Source organism: Leuresthes tenuis, unplaced genomic scaffold (genome assembly GCF_036924035.1).
Source record: "Leuresthes tenuis unplaced genomic scaffold, fLeuTen1.0.hap1 SCAF_13, whole genome shotgun sequence".
Taxonomy (NCBI): domain Eukaryota; kingdom Metazoa; phylum Chordata; class Actinopteri; order Atheriniformes; family Atherinopsidae; genus Leuresthes; species Leuresthes tenuis.
The window spans coordinates 22,220,851-22,237,306 of record NW_027325367.1 but is presented as its reverse complement, the minus strand read 5'-3'; the positions used below and the strand labels follow the sequence as shown (position 1 = coordinate 22,237,306).

At 38.6% G+C, this 16,456-nt stretch overlaps 1 protein-coding gene across 1 annotated transcript in view; it reads right to left on the bottom strand.

The window, feature by feature from the left end:
• Window positions 1–16,153, bottom strand: part of tnfrsf21 (tumor necrosis factor receptor superfamily, member 21) — a 43,228-nt gene extending 27,075 nt beyond the window's left edge. Inside the window, exons 1-2 of the mRNA XM_072362676.1 lie at window positions 15,794–16,153; window positions 5,447–6,143 (exon numbers count right to left, since the gene is read on the bottom strand). Of these exons, the coding sequence (XP_072218777.1) occupies window positions 5,447–6,143; window positions 15,794–15,820 (724 nt within the window). The 5' untranslated portion in view covers window positions 15,821–16,153. The remainder of the gene's footprint in view (window positions 1–5,446; window positions 6,144–15,793) is intronic.
• Between the last annotated feature and the right edge of the window lie 303 nt (window positions 16,154–16,456).

The following is a 16,456-nucleotide window of genomic DNA, read 5'->3' as shown; positions in this document are numbered from 1 at the left end:
AAAGTAGATTTTTCATGGTACATGAAAAAAGCGTGACAAAAAGACATAAATGAAATAGAAAAAGTTTTCTAAAATAAGAAGTGATTATGTTTGGCGCTGTCATGTTTAATAATTGTGAAAGACAGTTTTAAAGATACAATAAAGGGAGATTCTACTGATTGATTATTTCTAGTAGCTCATTCTACTAGCCAGTATCAAGCAGGACATGGGTTTGGATCTAAATTTGCTTCTCAGAAAAGACTGTTGTATATAACTGTCTAGTTATATACTTAGTCTAGATGGCATTTCTTTGGCTTCTAGTACTACATTGAGGAACCTTTGAGTTATTTTTGACCAGAATCTATGTTGATGAACAAATAAAAAAGGTTTGTACGGCTGCCTTTCACCTTCGAAATATTGCCAAAATTAGGAACATCCAGTCTCAGGGTGATGCAGAGAAACTAGTCCATGCATTTGTTACTTCAAGATTGGAAGACTGTAATTCTTTATTATTGGACTGTACAAAAAAAATCTGAAAAGCCTTCAGCTGATCCAAAATGCTGCAGCCAGAGTTCTGATGAGAACTAACAGGAGAGATCATATTTCTCCAGTTTTAGCTTTTCTTCATTGGCTCCCTGTTAAATTCAGAATAGAATTAAAATACCACCATATCTTAAAGATCTCATTGTAAGATATTTTCCCGAATAGAGCAGTAGACTGCCTCCCAGTAGAATGGGAGGCAGAGTCTTCAGTTATCAGGCCCCTCTCTTGTGCAACCAGCTGCCAGTATACGTACGGAAAGCAGACACCCTCTCTAACTTTAAGATAAGGCTTAAAACTTTCCTTTTTGACAAAGCTTGTAGTTAGGGATGGCTCAGGTGATCCTGAAACACCCCATAGTTAAGCTGCTATAGGCCTAGATTGTTGGAGGACCTCTCATGAAACACCTTTCCTCACTCTGTTCTCTTTTTTCTCTCTATACATTTAACATTATTGTTGTCATTAATTTGTGTTTCACTTTCTCAGTAGGTATTCCTGGCCTGGTGCTATGGTGTTTGTTGTTCCCTCTTTCCTGTCCTCTCAAACCCAAGCTGGTCGAGGCGGATGGCCACCCTGGTTATGCCAGATGTTCCTTCCAGTTAAAAGGGTGTTTTTTCTTTCCACAGTCGCCTCATGCATGCTTAGGGCAGGAGATTGGATCGAAGAGAAGTTTAGGTGCAATCTGTTGGTTTCCTTAGCTAGGTTACTTTTTTTTAATTGACTCTGTATGTATGCATTGGACTAATTTGGAATTTAATGAATAGGATTTGTTTGGAATATGATGGTATTACAATTAACTCGATTCTAATTGGCTTAAATTGGATTGTATCTTTAAAGTGCCTTGATATGACATTTGTTGTAATTTGGCACTATATAAATAAAACTGAATTTAACTGTGGTGAATGAGAAAGATGATTGACTTGAATGAAGGAGACGTGCCATGCCATAGGTGAGCATTTGTGAATTAGTGAGCTTAGCCCAAGTTTTTCCACAGCCAGTGAAAAACCACTTTTTGGAGATTTTTCGTTGTATATGGGGCCCTGGCAAGTGGAGGTTACAGTCCTCAAACAGAATATAAGGAGGTCAGTCGGTTAAGAGCTGAAATTCATGGAACTGTACACATTTCAAACAGAGATGAAAAAGTGACAGATACACTACGCTGAGTCAGTCACATAGCGCACATTCCTTGCGGTCTGTTCGAGACAGCATTTCTGCATCTTATTTAGTATTTTACAGTCAGGTGCTTAGATTTGAGCAACTATAAAGTGAGTTAAATCCATATTGCCAGACTTTAAGGCCGAGTCTAGAGGATCTCCACACAGCAAAGCAGATGGGTTGATCCAGGCATAAAACATTGTGTACCAGCCAACAGTAGTCACAGTTAGAACCCATGAGTGTCAGAGACATACAAGAACAAACATGATCTATAATAGCTCCAATAAGCAAGGAAGACTTTAATTGTCATTCTGACCATGAAAACATGAAAAGAACTAAGTGTAGTCTCGGTGTAGAAATAAATAACAGCCCAAGTAGCACTAAATAGATAAGAATTTAAAGAATCATCTTGGTGTCAAATACCACCGAACACAATCAGAGTCCATGCCTCTGCATGTCGGAGCTTTCCTAGTTTAGGCAAGGATGGTCATGATGTAATGCTCATCAGTGTATCCTGGGATCTACTCTTCACATTATTGCAATTAGAGTCATCATACCATTAGAAAACTGTTTACATGTGCAATGATGGCCATGCTTTGCTGACAATTAAATATAAGTAAAAACTGGGTATATTCCCTAAATTGCAAACATATCCTTAATCTCCTTAATCTCCTCCCACTGCATCACTCAGACCCAGCTGTGTTCCTCTTTGCAAATTCGCAGGAGATGAGCTCTGAATTGCTCATCCTACACTCTGCTCCTTACCAAAGTTTAAACAAGGCCAACTCTAATCATCTAACTGGAAGAAAAGTTTCAAATGTTTTATTGGCCAGCAACTCCCAGCCAAACAAATCTCTGCATCTGCTGAACTGGTAAAAGAGCAGTTAGGATTATGTGTAACATCCAACATAAACACCAGTAGATAAAGCAGTCCTAAGGCATGGAAACAAAACAGTCCGTTGAAATTAGTGCACCATTCCTCATTATTGATTATAATCGTGGCCTCAAACACTTTCATGTTGCTTGCTTTGTGTCTGTGTGCTGCTGTTGATGGGGTTGGTGTTGTATAATTATCAATGGGATGCCGAATGTTATGTGTGATAATCTGTCTCATCCTCTTATCAATAGAAAGTTACACAGGTGCAAGTGTAATCCTTAAATCAATGCTGATGTTTTGGCTCACATAGAAAGAAATAGGGGACTTTAAGGTACTATAATGCTTCAACTGTCCTATCATAGCTTATTGGAAATAATAATTGTGAATATTTGTGAGTCCACATATTGTACATACATCTAAAGACAAGCACTAAGGAAACTGGTTTCTTACATATGTTCATCTGAATATCTAACACTATAAGAAGGTGAATACTATATACTAACTTCCTTTGCTGATATGAGTACTAATATTAAACAAGACGTGAGTGGCAAATGTCACCTGTTATGTAAGTAAAAAATGTATATTGTATATTTGCATTATGTGTATATCGCAAAGACAAATTTAAATGTAGCTACTTTTGGCAATATATCACTGTTGCATGTGAAGCTATATGTGATCACTATCTTTTGGAGGGTTTTCATGAAGTTTGTTGCAGAAACTTGTGCTCCCCAAAGGATAAAGCAGTGTGATTTTAGTCCACAATTAACTTTGTTTTGATTGAACCAGCAGGTTGCTGTGTATTGTGTGAAAAGAAGCTGAGGACATTGTGCAAATTAAAACTTTCTTTGTGACAGACAATAGTACTTATAAGTACAACCAAATTCACTGCACAGAAGTTGTTTTTAATTTACTTGAATTTAGATTTTATCAGATGACACTGCAGTTCTACAACCAGGATTTTGTTGAAACCAAGCAACAGTCTGGAAATGTTTTAAGTGACACATATTCTTAATGGATTGATTTTCAGCTATAATTTGCAACACGTTTAGCTCTGAAAAAACAAACTAGAAAACATGTGAATGAGAGCAGTCCAATATGGACTTATGCTTCACTGTAAAGGTATAAAAAATGCAAAAAGATGGAACTTTGGAGAATGTACAAAACACATAGGCCCATTTAAACTCAGTTGAACATATACATGCCAAATGACCACATTATTTGAATGTTCATGAGTGAAAACTGCAGGTGATAATAAGAAATTCAGACAACATTTCTCAGTAATCCTATTATAGTAAGTTACCTGAGAAAGGTAACTTTCTATGGTTGGGTGTAAAAATCAAAATTTCTGATTCAAAATAGATACTGAAATTTTCTAAATCAATATTCCAGTATTTGTCTTTTCCTGTCGATGTACAGATTTTTTGTAACTCCACCCTTTGGTTCTTCTTGTTCTTATCCCATCAGAACTGAATTAATTAAATCAATATAGAATAAAAATGGAAATCAAATCCTATTGGTGACTTTTGAATTGGAAATTGAGTTGATTTTGGATATCAATGATAATATCCAGCACCATTAAATTTACATGTTGTGCTTATTGGGAGAATGATTACAAATTAATACAATACAAATTATCTGTGTATATATAGTATTTGAATGATAAGAAAGGAAAATGAGCACATGTGAACTTTTAAAACAGACTATTTGTTGATAAAGCAAATGATAAATTTACTGTATCTATCAAGATAAAATATTGTCACCTTTCTTCCAAGATAAATATGTATTCAGCAGCATAAAGTTTCTTTAATACAGCTGGAGCAATTGTTCATCAGGAACTGATATCTCCTTTTCTAGACCTAGTTTACACCAGTTTAAACAATCAAAGCAAATTTTCTGCTGAAAATTTGTGATTGCAAGGAGATTTGTGATATAACTTCCAAGCCTCTGTACATGTTGAGTTATATAAAGTCATGTGCAGTGAGTGCAGGCTGACTTCTATTACAGTTGTTACATATATGTTAAGACACTTTTGAGCACACACTTAACACCTCACTACTAACAGTAAATGACAGGTGTAAAATAACTGCCATGAGTATGGCACCCCCAGCCACCCACCACCACCATCCCTCTTACGGCTAAGATGAGGTCAAATTAACTGGCTGAAAGGCCATCAATCCCATGCCAACACAAACAACAGTGAAAGTATTTTTGGTGTGGGGGTTCTCTTGGAGGTAAAGGGGTATATAGGCTATGGATGGTTTGTTCTATCAAATGACTGGACAAGGATGATGTAAAAACAGTTCGAGGTGACAAGGGAGGGAGGAAGGGAGGGAGGCAGACACAGAGAAGAAATAAAAGGGAGAGGGAGGGGATTTTTCCATTCTCTGATTAAAAGTGGAAAAGAATTATGAGAGAGGAAGACAGAAATACCCATAAGTATACAAATACTAGCATTCCGGACATAGGGAGCAGCCACCAGTTTGCCTACATGCCTACAGACATCCTGCATTTGAGAATTCCCACATGTGGGTCATTTGTGTAATGATGCAGCACCAAAAACTTGACTGATACTATATAAAGAGGTGTGAGAATATTTACATAATATAATATGATATAATATAATATAATATAATATAATATAATATAATATAATATAATATAATATGATATGATATGATATGATATGATATGATATGATATGATATGATATGATATGATATAATATAATATAATATAATATAATATAATAATTTACATTGCAGAATATGAGGTGAATGACTGTGACTGTGTATAATTGAGAGGAAAATCCTAAAAAATATGACCTACCTCAATCCATACTTTAAACACATTAACACCTACCATGATCAGCAGTAAAACGAGAATTCCAATACTCACCTTTATGTACAGGCCCAATCAGTGATGGAGAGGTTGAGGAAATCAAGGATTCTTGTGCAAGCACAGCCGGTGCAGGGCGCAGTTGAGTAGTTGGAGTGACAGAAGGCAGGCTAGTAGAGGCGGGACCACAGACATTATCTGTCTCTCTTGTCCCTGGTATAAGCAACACCAGTCCCCGGGCTTGGCAGTCCGTGTGATTTCGGCACTTCATTGCGCTGGACACCACATCTGAAAATGTGCCTTTAGTGCATGGCTTACAGAGCACGTCCTCTGTTTCACTGCCTCGCTTTTTCACCCTGGTGCCTGGGCGGCACAGGGAGTGGGGCTTACACTCTCCACCTCCGTCCCCTGACAAGTAGCTGTTGGGTGGACATGTGCAGATGCGGTCTTGGGTGGCTGTGCAGGGCGTTTTCTCAATAAAGCCTGCAGGACACAGAGGCTGGCAGCGATGGCATTGCTGGACACCGTTTTCGCGCCGTGTAAAGGTTTCCTCAGGGCAGGGGTTGCACTCCCTCACGGTTGTTGGAGAGCAGTGGACAGAGACATAGGTGCCTGCGGGGCACTTGTCGCAGACCAGCTGGGTGCCCGAGTCTCGGTCCATGTGCTGATAGTGACGTGGAGAAAGGGGGGGCTGGTCATCTGTGCTGGCTGTGGTCAAAACCCGAGCTGAGATGTCAGCAAAGACTGTACATAAGAGCTGAGAGAAGAAGAGGAGGCAACAGTTATGATTAAAAAAAAACAAGGAAATAGTTTTTAAATATACACTAATTTCAAATTAGTTTGAAAAGAACCATGAGGATGTAGGCCCTGTCAATGATTTGTTCTTTGGTGGGAATTTATTTATTTCAAAGAATAAAACAAATGTAAATGGTTTGAAAGGATCAGCAGCACACTGCACTGAACAAATCAGCTAGCAAAGCAGAACTTTTAACATTCATGTGGCATTCATTTGTCTGACAAGATTTATCCAAGGAATAGGTTGTGGAACAGTATGACACATGAAACTATGATACTAAAAATTCTATCTGTAAAACAACTTTCTCATATCAACATTTTGATGCTAAAAGTAAAATAGAAAACTGGGACTGGATGGATGGATGGATGGATGGATGGATGGATGGATGGATGGATGGATGGATGGATGGATGGATGGATGGATGGATGGATGGATGGATGGATGGATGGATGGATGGATGGATGGATGGATGGATGGATGGATGGATGGATGGATGGATGGATGAACAGACAATTAGATGGACTGATGCACAGATAGCTACATATTACAACAATGTATGCAGGATTTTCTTGTTGTTGTTGTTTTGTCTGTTCAGCCTTCCCTCTCACCACTGCCGGGAATCCAACAGCTCGCTGGATTTAGGGGAATGACCCACACATCTCGGGTTACACACGCACACATGACATGAGTCATGTCAGTGCAATAATATCAGACAAATACAAAGGGGCTAACACAGCAACTTTGCTTTAGAACAGCTAGTTGCACTTTTTTTTTTCCTGTTGTTGTTAAATACTTAAATACGATGCCATCAATCATTTTTTTTAATCAGGTTAAAACATTTTTCAAGTTATTCTGAATCTGATGAGATGAACTTTTGTTGTTAAAAGAATGTCAATTGAAAGGTGCTGGTTGGCTGCATAGCTTTTCAGTGCCGTTTATGTAAACTTAAGGGTTATGGTTGGGGTTAAAATTAAATAAGAAATTATCTGATGAGTAGCTGTCTCACAACTTACTGTTATTTACATTTAAATTGTATTTTGTCTAATCCTTTCCTTCATTTGGTTTTAAACCAAATGCCTCCACATTGATGCCGTCATGTTTGGTTTTACACCTAAATCCATTACATTAATGCCACTTACTGTACATTTAATTGAGATTTAGTCAGTTAAATATTGGAATTTAAGCACATGGAATAAAGAGTTTGCAGCAGTACCCATCCACTTAGGTGTCAATGAAACAACAGAAGAAGCAGAAGCAACAATGAAATAGCATAATTTAGGGTGGGAATCAAACGTCAAACAGAGAAGCTCATGTTGGAAGGTGGGATGGCAATTATGTTATTTTCATCCTCCTGTTGACATATAAGGATATGCAATTATGATTGTATAATGATTATTCAAAATAATTGCTACTAGGCGATTATGCAACTCCTGTCAAAGGCCAACCAAAAAAAAATAATCAATTATGGTAATGAAAACCAGGCAATACCTGATCTTCTTCTGTGATAGAGTAAAGACTACCTGAAACTCCATCTGGCATGCCTCACAATAATAAACATTAATTTGCCTTCTCTCGTGTAGTTTAATAACTAATCAACAGCAGCCTGTTTCTCTGTTCAACTTGAAGAAGCAGCAGAGGAATAGTGTTTCATTTCCTTCCAGTGAACTTGTTACCAGTTGGCTACCACTCTTTGTGAGAGAACATTGAGCTTCTCACACACCAACAGTCTTTTTTTAGAAAATCAGAAAACTAAAAGAGTTGAACTATCTACTTTAATGTTGGGCCTCTGGGGTTGAGTTATGGTCTCTCAGAATTAGTTTTTGAAGAAGGGCTTTAAGAAGAAATTAATTTAGTTTAATTCAAATATTGCAAATACATTCCTCCAAATGAAGCAACAGAGGAGGGCTTTGTGTAAAGCTTGTCAGGGAGAGTACTTGAGGTCTTTAAAAGATAACAGCCACATTCAGATAACCTCTCTGGGGAGACACTGTTAGTGAAGGCACTTGGTTGTAAACACAAAGCGTCACTAATAGCTTTGTAAAGAATGAAAGAAGAGAGAAAACAGGGTCTGTCAGTTACAGAAAGGAAACCATCTTTTGAGGTTGGTGTGTGAGTGCAATTGTGTCTATGTGCAGGTGTGAGTAGGCGTGTGTGTGTGTGTATGTATGTTGTCTTCTAAGACACTCTGGCACATAGCCCCCCAAGCCCTTTGGATCCTTGTTATGGGCATGTCTGTTAATGCAGACACTGTAACACCTCTTCTCTATGTTCATCTGGGTCCAAAGCATAGTAAGCAATGACAAAAAGTTTAATCATCTGATGAAGATGTTGATGTCTAATATGATAAAAAGTATCACACTAGTGCAAAGGCTACCTGTAACTTAATGAAGGATCAGACACTATGGTGTCACAACAGAAAAAATAGGGACCAAGACATGAACTGTTGGTGGAGATATGAGGATAAAGCACAACAGACAAGGATGAAGACACTAAAGGCTAGATGTGACGATGCGTGAAGAAATGTGTTGTTAAGTGTGGTCACTGCTGCAAAATGTTTATATTCAAACAAGTGTAAAGATCAGCGGCCCATGTATGCAGAACAAACAGGACTAGTAAGTTTGAAGCAGTGCACTGAGGGAAGAATTCAGCTGATGACGCATGTGTGTTTGCTAACCATGAACACAGATCCTAATCTCCCACTGAACAAAAGGCATCACTTTAGAGTCATAATGACATCAAATCAATGTATCATGTTTAACTCTAACAGTCATAACAAAGCATATGTTTTTATGTATTTTTATCATTTATATCGCTTTGAAAGAATAAAAAATGAATTGATGAAAAAAACTGATTTTACAATTAGAGTGGATAGAGATTAAGCTATCCATTCTTCCACCACAACACTGTCCTTTCACTGCACCACACATTCACTTTGTGTTCATTCCCAGAACCTCATCCATAAACATCAGAGTATGCTCTCGACATGCAGCTTGTAACTCTGTTGTATCAGTAACATCAATGTATTTATTCACATCAGTGCTCAAAGTAAAATGAGGGTAAGAAGCCCATGCAGAGAGAAATGAGAAAATTCTGCTTGTTACAGGACACAATGGACAGTCCCCCCATGGTTCCCTCTGCTTGTTTGGGGAATTTTACTGTTGAAAAAGCATGCTCTGAGCACAACCATAATTGAGGTTTGCCAGTCAATGCCAGTATCAAAAGAACTTTCTAATGTAGGACAAGCTCAAGTTTTTCATGCTGGTACCCACAGAGCTGGTGTTTGTTGGGCTCATTAAGAAATACCAGACATCTTGTTTTGTGTAAACACTGTGATGGAAAGTGATCCCTCTGTAGATCACTCTCACAGCCTGATAACTGCATGTGTCAACTATACTTTAAGAGTCATATGGGCAAATAAAATATAGATCACACAAACTAATATGAGAGGATACAGTGCTATGTTAAACAAAATAGGCCAACTGTCAAAACAATGAATGTATACTCCATATGTTATTCTGTGTTCTACAAAAGAACAAAAAGCTGAGGCAGCAGAATCCGTATATCATTTGATTATTCCTTTTTCAAGATAAAACAAAAATCAAAAATTGGATTCTGATGGCCCCAAACAATAACTCAGTGACTTATGCCCCTTATGCTAACTAGCTTCTAATTGCCAAATAGAATACAAAATGAACAACAGTGGATAGATCCTCCCAAATTTTCAAGGTTGCACAGATTGATTGAAATGTCAGATTCAATGTAAAGAATGCACATTAAAAAACATTTCTTTTTTTTGCTAGCAAACTTGCACATTATTGAACCGACAAAATAAATACTAACATAATGTTGGTAGACAAGAAAGAATTACATCATAATTTCTCCATCACGTGTAGACTTAATGAACCCTTTGTTTTACTGTCTGTTAATTTAGTTTTTAAGTCTAACCAGTCATTGCACACTGTCTTAACAAGGTTAAAAAATACAAATATAATACATATACAAAGTAAAAGAAAAATACATATAATCAGGTGGGAATTACCTGCATAAGCAGTGATGTGCACACACTGGTCAGATCACACAATAAAGTTAGTTAGCAGGTCTACATAAATGCACTGTAACTGATGTTGAAGGTGTCATCCAAATGTTACAGTCACAGACCAAGAAACCTATGCTCCAGAAAAGGATATAACAGAAAGAATGAAGGTTCAGAATCACTTCAGAAACATTTTGATGTATGACGCCAATAGAGATGATAACAGCTCCTGAAAGGCATCATTGGGAAAATGTACTTGTTCACTCAGCTGATCTTGTTCTGTGCATTCTATTCAGACTTTGGAAAAAGACACTGACTTTATATGACCCAGCACTGACTGAAGTTATGGTTTTACGCCACTAAAGAGAACCACTGTGGCAGCTGTTATTCAGCATGTCAGGGTAACAGTTCAGTGAGCTAATGAGAGCAAAATACATGCTCCTAATTGGTTGTGTGGCTGTAAGGCTGTATGTCTCTATCTGTGGTCAAGAATCTATCCAAGCATCTTTTTTGTGCATTTAGTTAAGATCCAGCTGTGTTACATTTCCTGTTAGCTATTGAGACAAAACGCTAAGCCAACAAAAGGCACAAAAAAAACGAGAAAGAAACAAAGTGCAGAAGTAGCACTTTGTCAGTATTCACACACTCATATACACACACACGCACACACACAGAAGACAGACACTGTCTGGAGCCTCTGCACAGCCACCTCCTCTGATCAGCAATTCATGAACCCATTTCTGTCCTCATGCTGCCAGCCCTTCCATCATAATGCCAAGTTTTCTCTGACCTATTATACTGCCATAAAGTGCATTATCTGTTTCGAGATCAGATCTAAAACATTTCATACAACTTATATTGTTTTACAGAATTCATGAGGATCTATTTATGTAGAGGTGATGCAACCTGATCCTGGAGTATTTGATTCTGCTGCATGCTGATGCTTAATCTCTTTGTGGAGACTGTGCAGGGGACGACAGTGGACATTGAACTTATGTCTCTGTGACTTGCTGACAGAGCAGAGAGAACAGATATGAGAGTGGAGGCATTAGTCAGGTAGGTCTTGTTTACATCATATTGGCAACAGTGTGGCACCACTGCACCACCACTGCAGAGCTGGTTTTTATTGAGCACACCCATCTATCACACACCACATATACAGTCTCTCAATGAAAAGCAACTTCACAACCGTAAACTTTGAGACTCCACAAGCAGAGCACCCTGTAATTCTAACCCCAACAGCAGTTCTTGTGTGGGCCATCCAGGGACACGCCCAAACTGCTCAAGCTGCTTGCAGGCATCCAAGCAGAAGAGAAGCTGATAGGTCACTGCTTTTTTAGGTGACAGATGGTTGAACATGAACCACCCTGTCTCACTTCCCTGTTTTTGTTTGTGAGCATGAACCAGTTGTCTGAACATTTCAGGCATGTGATGAGCTGCCATGCATAACTCATCATGTAATGGTGGTCATCAACAGAGGATGTTATTTGGATGTGTGTATTTGAAAAAGAAAGAGTCTGTTAAAGTGTGGCAAACATGTATGTATATGTCACTTTTCTAAATAATGCTGAACCATGTCTGGATTTGTTCTGAATCAATGCTTAAACATCTCTGCAGGAGCACAAAGCATCTGCCAAAGGAACCCACCCACGTGAAATATGATATGACAGACAGAAGCGCCTATGAGTGCCTTAAAATTTCCAAATAACATCCAAAAACAAGTGACTACAATACACATGGACAGACCTGCATGTCGGCACCACATCCAGACTGCCAGAGACGAGCTGTTTATCTTCAAATGTTGTGATCTGAAGGTGTTGGAAAACTGCAACACTTACCAAACACATCCTGTTACGAGGCTTATGATTAATGCTTTAACCTTTACCACACAACAGGAGGCCATCTGAGGAGCTTTAGATGCCATAGAGTTGTAATGCCCACAGAAAATGTGAAGATTTTCAGGACTTCATTGACTAAGTAAAATGAGTCATAACAGAAACAATCAAACTACTTTTTAAGATGGAGTGTGTATGCCATTGTGTACCATGTGTGTTACATTATGTGGTGTACACATACATGAGTGGAATGGTTGTGGCAGAAGACATTAAGCTGTAATGACCGTCCACTGTTACTGTTAACTTAAGCCCCCCACACACGCACACATACACAAAAGGCACAGACATGAACACAGTGGCAGATAAACACTCAGCGAAACACATATGCACTGTCACAAACCTATTAACCTCCACCAACACACACAAGTTCACCCAGCACCTGTTGCCGTGTGTCCTAATATCATCTTGTACCGCAGCTTAGAGAAAGAGACTTTGTTTGGACTCAGTCGTGCTGAATTTATCACTGACAATAGCCAGCAATGATTAATTGCGTAGATGCTTCCAGTTTACTGATAATGAGAAGAAACTGCACTCAACCCTTTATTAAAACAAAACTTGAAAACTTTGGTCTCTGATGGCTTGGGTTGCCTTTATTGTAAAGCTCTAAACAGTGTCCATTTTGTGCAGGTAAAATCGTGCATATTCAAGGGGGGTTTAAAATTTAAAAAAGACGAGAGGCTAAACAAATGCTTATGTTGAGTGGTACACAAATGTATTCAGCCCCTTTGGCATTTTTTCCTATTTTGTTGCCTTACAACCTCAAATTAAAATGGATACACTGGGGGGTTTAATAAGATTTATCCAATCAACAACCATAAAGAAAAACCATATGAAACACAATTTCCTCAAGAATTTCCCTGTATCTAGCACCATCCATCATTTCCTCAACCAATTTCCCAGTCCGTGCCAATGAAAAGCACCCCCACAGCATGATGCTTCCACTACCATGCTTTACTGTGGGGATGGTGTTTTTGGGGTGATGCAACAAAGTGCCAGACAAAGCAGCTTCCTTGATGGCCAAAAGGTTAACTTTTAGTGTCATCTGACAAGAGGATCTTCCTCCATATGTTTTGGCAGTCTTCATCATACCTAAACATGCTTTCTTCTTTTATTAGTAAGCATTTGCTTTTGTTCTGACCACTATTATATGAAATCCAGTTGTGGGGAGTGTACGGCTTTTTTTTTTCATTTCACTCGACCTCAGACTTTTTTTTTTTCTTTACTTTTACAAGAACAATCTTGTAGTTTGTTATGCAAAAGTGTTGAACACTTGCAAACAGGAGTTTTAAAGATCTATAGTGGACCTTCCCTCAGAAAAAAAAGCTGAAACAGGATGCACCCTCAATTCGGTTAGTTTAGCTCAATTCCTGAATGACGTGATTACTGTATGTTGATACTGTATACATTCAAACAACTGAGCAAAGATAGCTAAATGTTGTTATCTTACCTGAATTTAAAATTGAGCAAATACACAAGAAGGTCTGATTGTAGGAAAGCTGGAAAAAGCCTAAAAACATATGTATCTCTGAATATTTTAACAAAATGACACACATTTACTTCTACGTGTTCTCCTTTTGATAACTTCTACTTTCAGTAATGGAATACTGCCCCTTTGAAATTTTTACTATTACTTGTTTTTTTCATGCTGTTCTGTGAATGAACAGTGTCTTTATACTGAGTCAGATTGACACCACAAGGTTCATTTGGACCCAACAGTTCATTGGGCTCTCAGAGGGTTATACTGATTGAGAAGCTTATATATTATATATTTTCAAGGGCTTTTACTCTGGTTGCATTTGTACCATAGAGTGGAACACTGAAATCTTACATCAGCCTGATGGCAAAGGGTTTGATGTGTGAGCCCAGTCGCCTTTGTCAGATTCCATCCATCCATCCATCCATTTTCTATACCGTCAATCCGTGGTCGGGTAGCGGGTGGGCCGGAGCCTATCCCAGCAGTCATTGGGCGAAAGGCGGGGTACACCCTGGACAGGTCGCCAGTCCATCACAGGGCTTTGTCAGATTCCATCAATGTCTTTTTTCATTCAACATATTGAATTGGCATCACATCTCTCAGTAAGTGAGTTCACTCTGACTTTGCTTAATATAATTAGATTCCCAGGCAATATTTGTAAAATATCTTGGCTTTTTGTTTGATTTCCTGCCCAGCTGGGCAACATGTATTTACTAACTAGACAGGACATGCCCTTCAGGTTCCCAGACAGTGGACAGCTGCATGTTACTTGAGGCATATTGTCTTTACATGGTAGGTAATTGAGGGCTACACATCAACAGAGCACACAAATCAGTCCTCGCAGGCATAATTATATGAAAAAATTGATATCACACAGAGCCTTACAAACAACTACAGACATGCAAATGGTTCAAGCTTGTGCTGCAGATCTCCCATAAGGTCTCAAATTACATCAGCTAGCAACTAAATAAGAGCTAATATTGTTATTTTTGACTAATTAAGTTATTTTTTGAAGTGTGAAGGTTCCAATGTTCTAATGTATACTTTCATTCTAAATTGCACAAAAACATTTTTCTTGTATTCTAAAGCTTCAGCCATTTTGTTTTCCAGTGACTGTATGATTTGTATTTTTTTTAAATTGTGAAAGTAACCTGCCTGAGCCGTCTTCTCAGGTATGTAATATTAATAGTAAGTATATGTAATGACAAGTGAAGTGACATTTATGAGTGTCATTATTCTTACCTCAACCAAATTAAAAATGCAACGAAATATTTTTATGGGGTGTTTTTTTGTTTATGATTCCACAGCTAGGACATTGAAAGGTTAAAATTGTTTGTATAAAGAATTATTTTATTCTTTACTTTATCATTGTTGTCACTTTTTAGATATTATCAAAATGAATTTCTAAAATGATAAACTAAATCAAACTAACACCTTCAAGTGTCAACAAAAATACATTGGATACTTGCATTAAGCTGACAGACAGACTCCACTCTTTGTTTGCACATGTCAACATCATTTCAGTTCAGCTGCTGCCTTCCTGCGTCAGACAGGAGACAAAGACAGAGCCTCACCCGCTGAGCTGGACTGCGAGGATGAGGACACAACTACTCATCTACAGTACGTACCATACATCATCAGCTAGATCATGTCATTTGAAAATATCCATCCATCCATCGTTAATATTCACAGTATGATCAAAAAAAATGCTGTGATAAAAACAAAGTGCTTCTTGATGAAAACATTTATCTTACACCCAGTGGGGGGGAAATCAGATGTTATAGATGTTAATTTTTTCTATTTTTTCCTTGTTATTGTGTTTTCAAAATCTGTAGAACCACAAAACTTTGATATGACAAGGAGTCATCACAGCATGTCAGTTCTGCTGACTGACATTTCATGTTTAGGAGTATAACTGGACAACAATAGACTGCTGACTGTTCTTTCTTTGTCCATCCAGTCACTTGACTTTTGTGTTGTCACCTAAAATAGAATGTATTACTTACTTGCTGAAGTAAAAATGGTATTTTAACATATTTTTAAAACCCAATAATCTAACTATCGGGGTTGCAAATTATTTGGGATACTTCATTTGAAGTTGAGGCAAAGAAGGGGGGGGGGGGGGGGGGCAGACACTGGCCCTTTAAATGAAGAACCTGCTGATGGAGTCCTTAAAATAGGGAGTTGAATGAAAATGTGATGAACTTACCACTGCGGACACACACATGGCAGGCATCGTAGTGATTTAAAAAATACAGATGAGGGTCAACTAAACGTCCTTGTCCAAGTTGTCTGCTTGATTAATACTACTCATCTCTAGACGTTTATCATCATCATCATCCTCTGTATTCCGGAGGAGAGAGGCTCTGGGACAGCGACAGTCTCAACTGCAGTGTTTTATAGTCTGTGTGTCCAGGTGGAGCGGTTTCAGATAGTACTGGGTGAGGGCACGGCTCATATTGGACGTTGTGGTAATTCCCATAGCGATGACGGATGAGGGCCACACTGGGACCGCCGCCTCGCCCCGTTCAGCTCTGTCGGTGTGCAGTGCGGCTCTCCCACTGTTCTGCAGACTTCTAGACAGCGCAGCGATGACGTAGTCTCATGTAGGCGGTACATAACTAAGTGTCTCGGCCAATCGCTGCCCAGCAAGAGCCTTGCACGTGGATTGAACCCTGCTTTAGGATTTGTTAGAGGAGATCACCGGCTGTTGGCTAAAATGCCATTCCCTCAGTGTAGTGAGAGGCTGTGGAGCTCAGTCTGACTAAGTATTCCCTACTTTTAGACACAGGACATTCCAAGTCTTGTTTTGTGCCACAGTCACACTTCAGTTTGCCTTGAGCTTCCACTGCTCTGAAAGCAAACCCAGAGA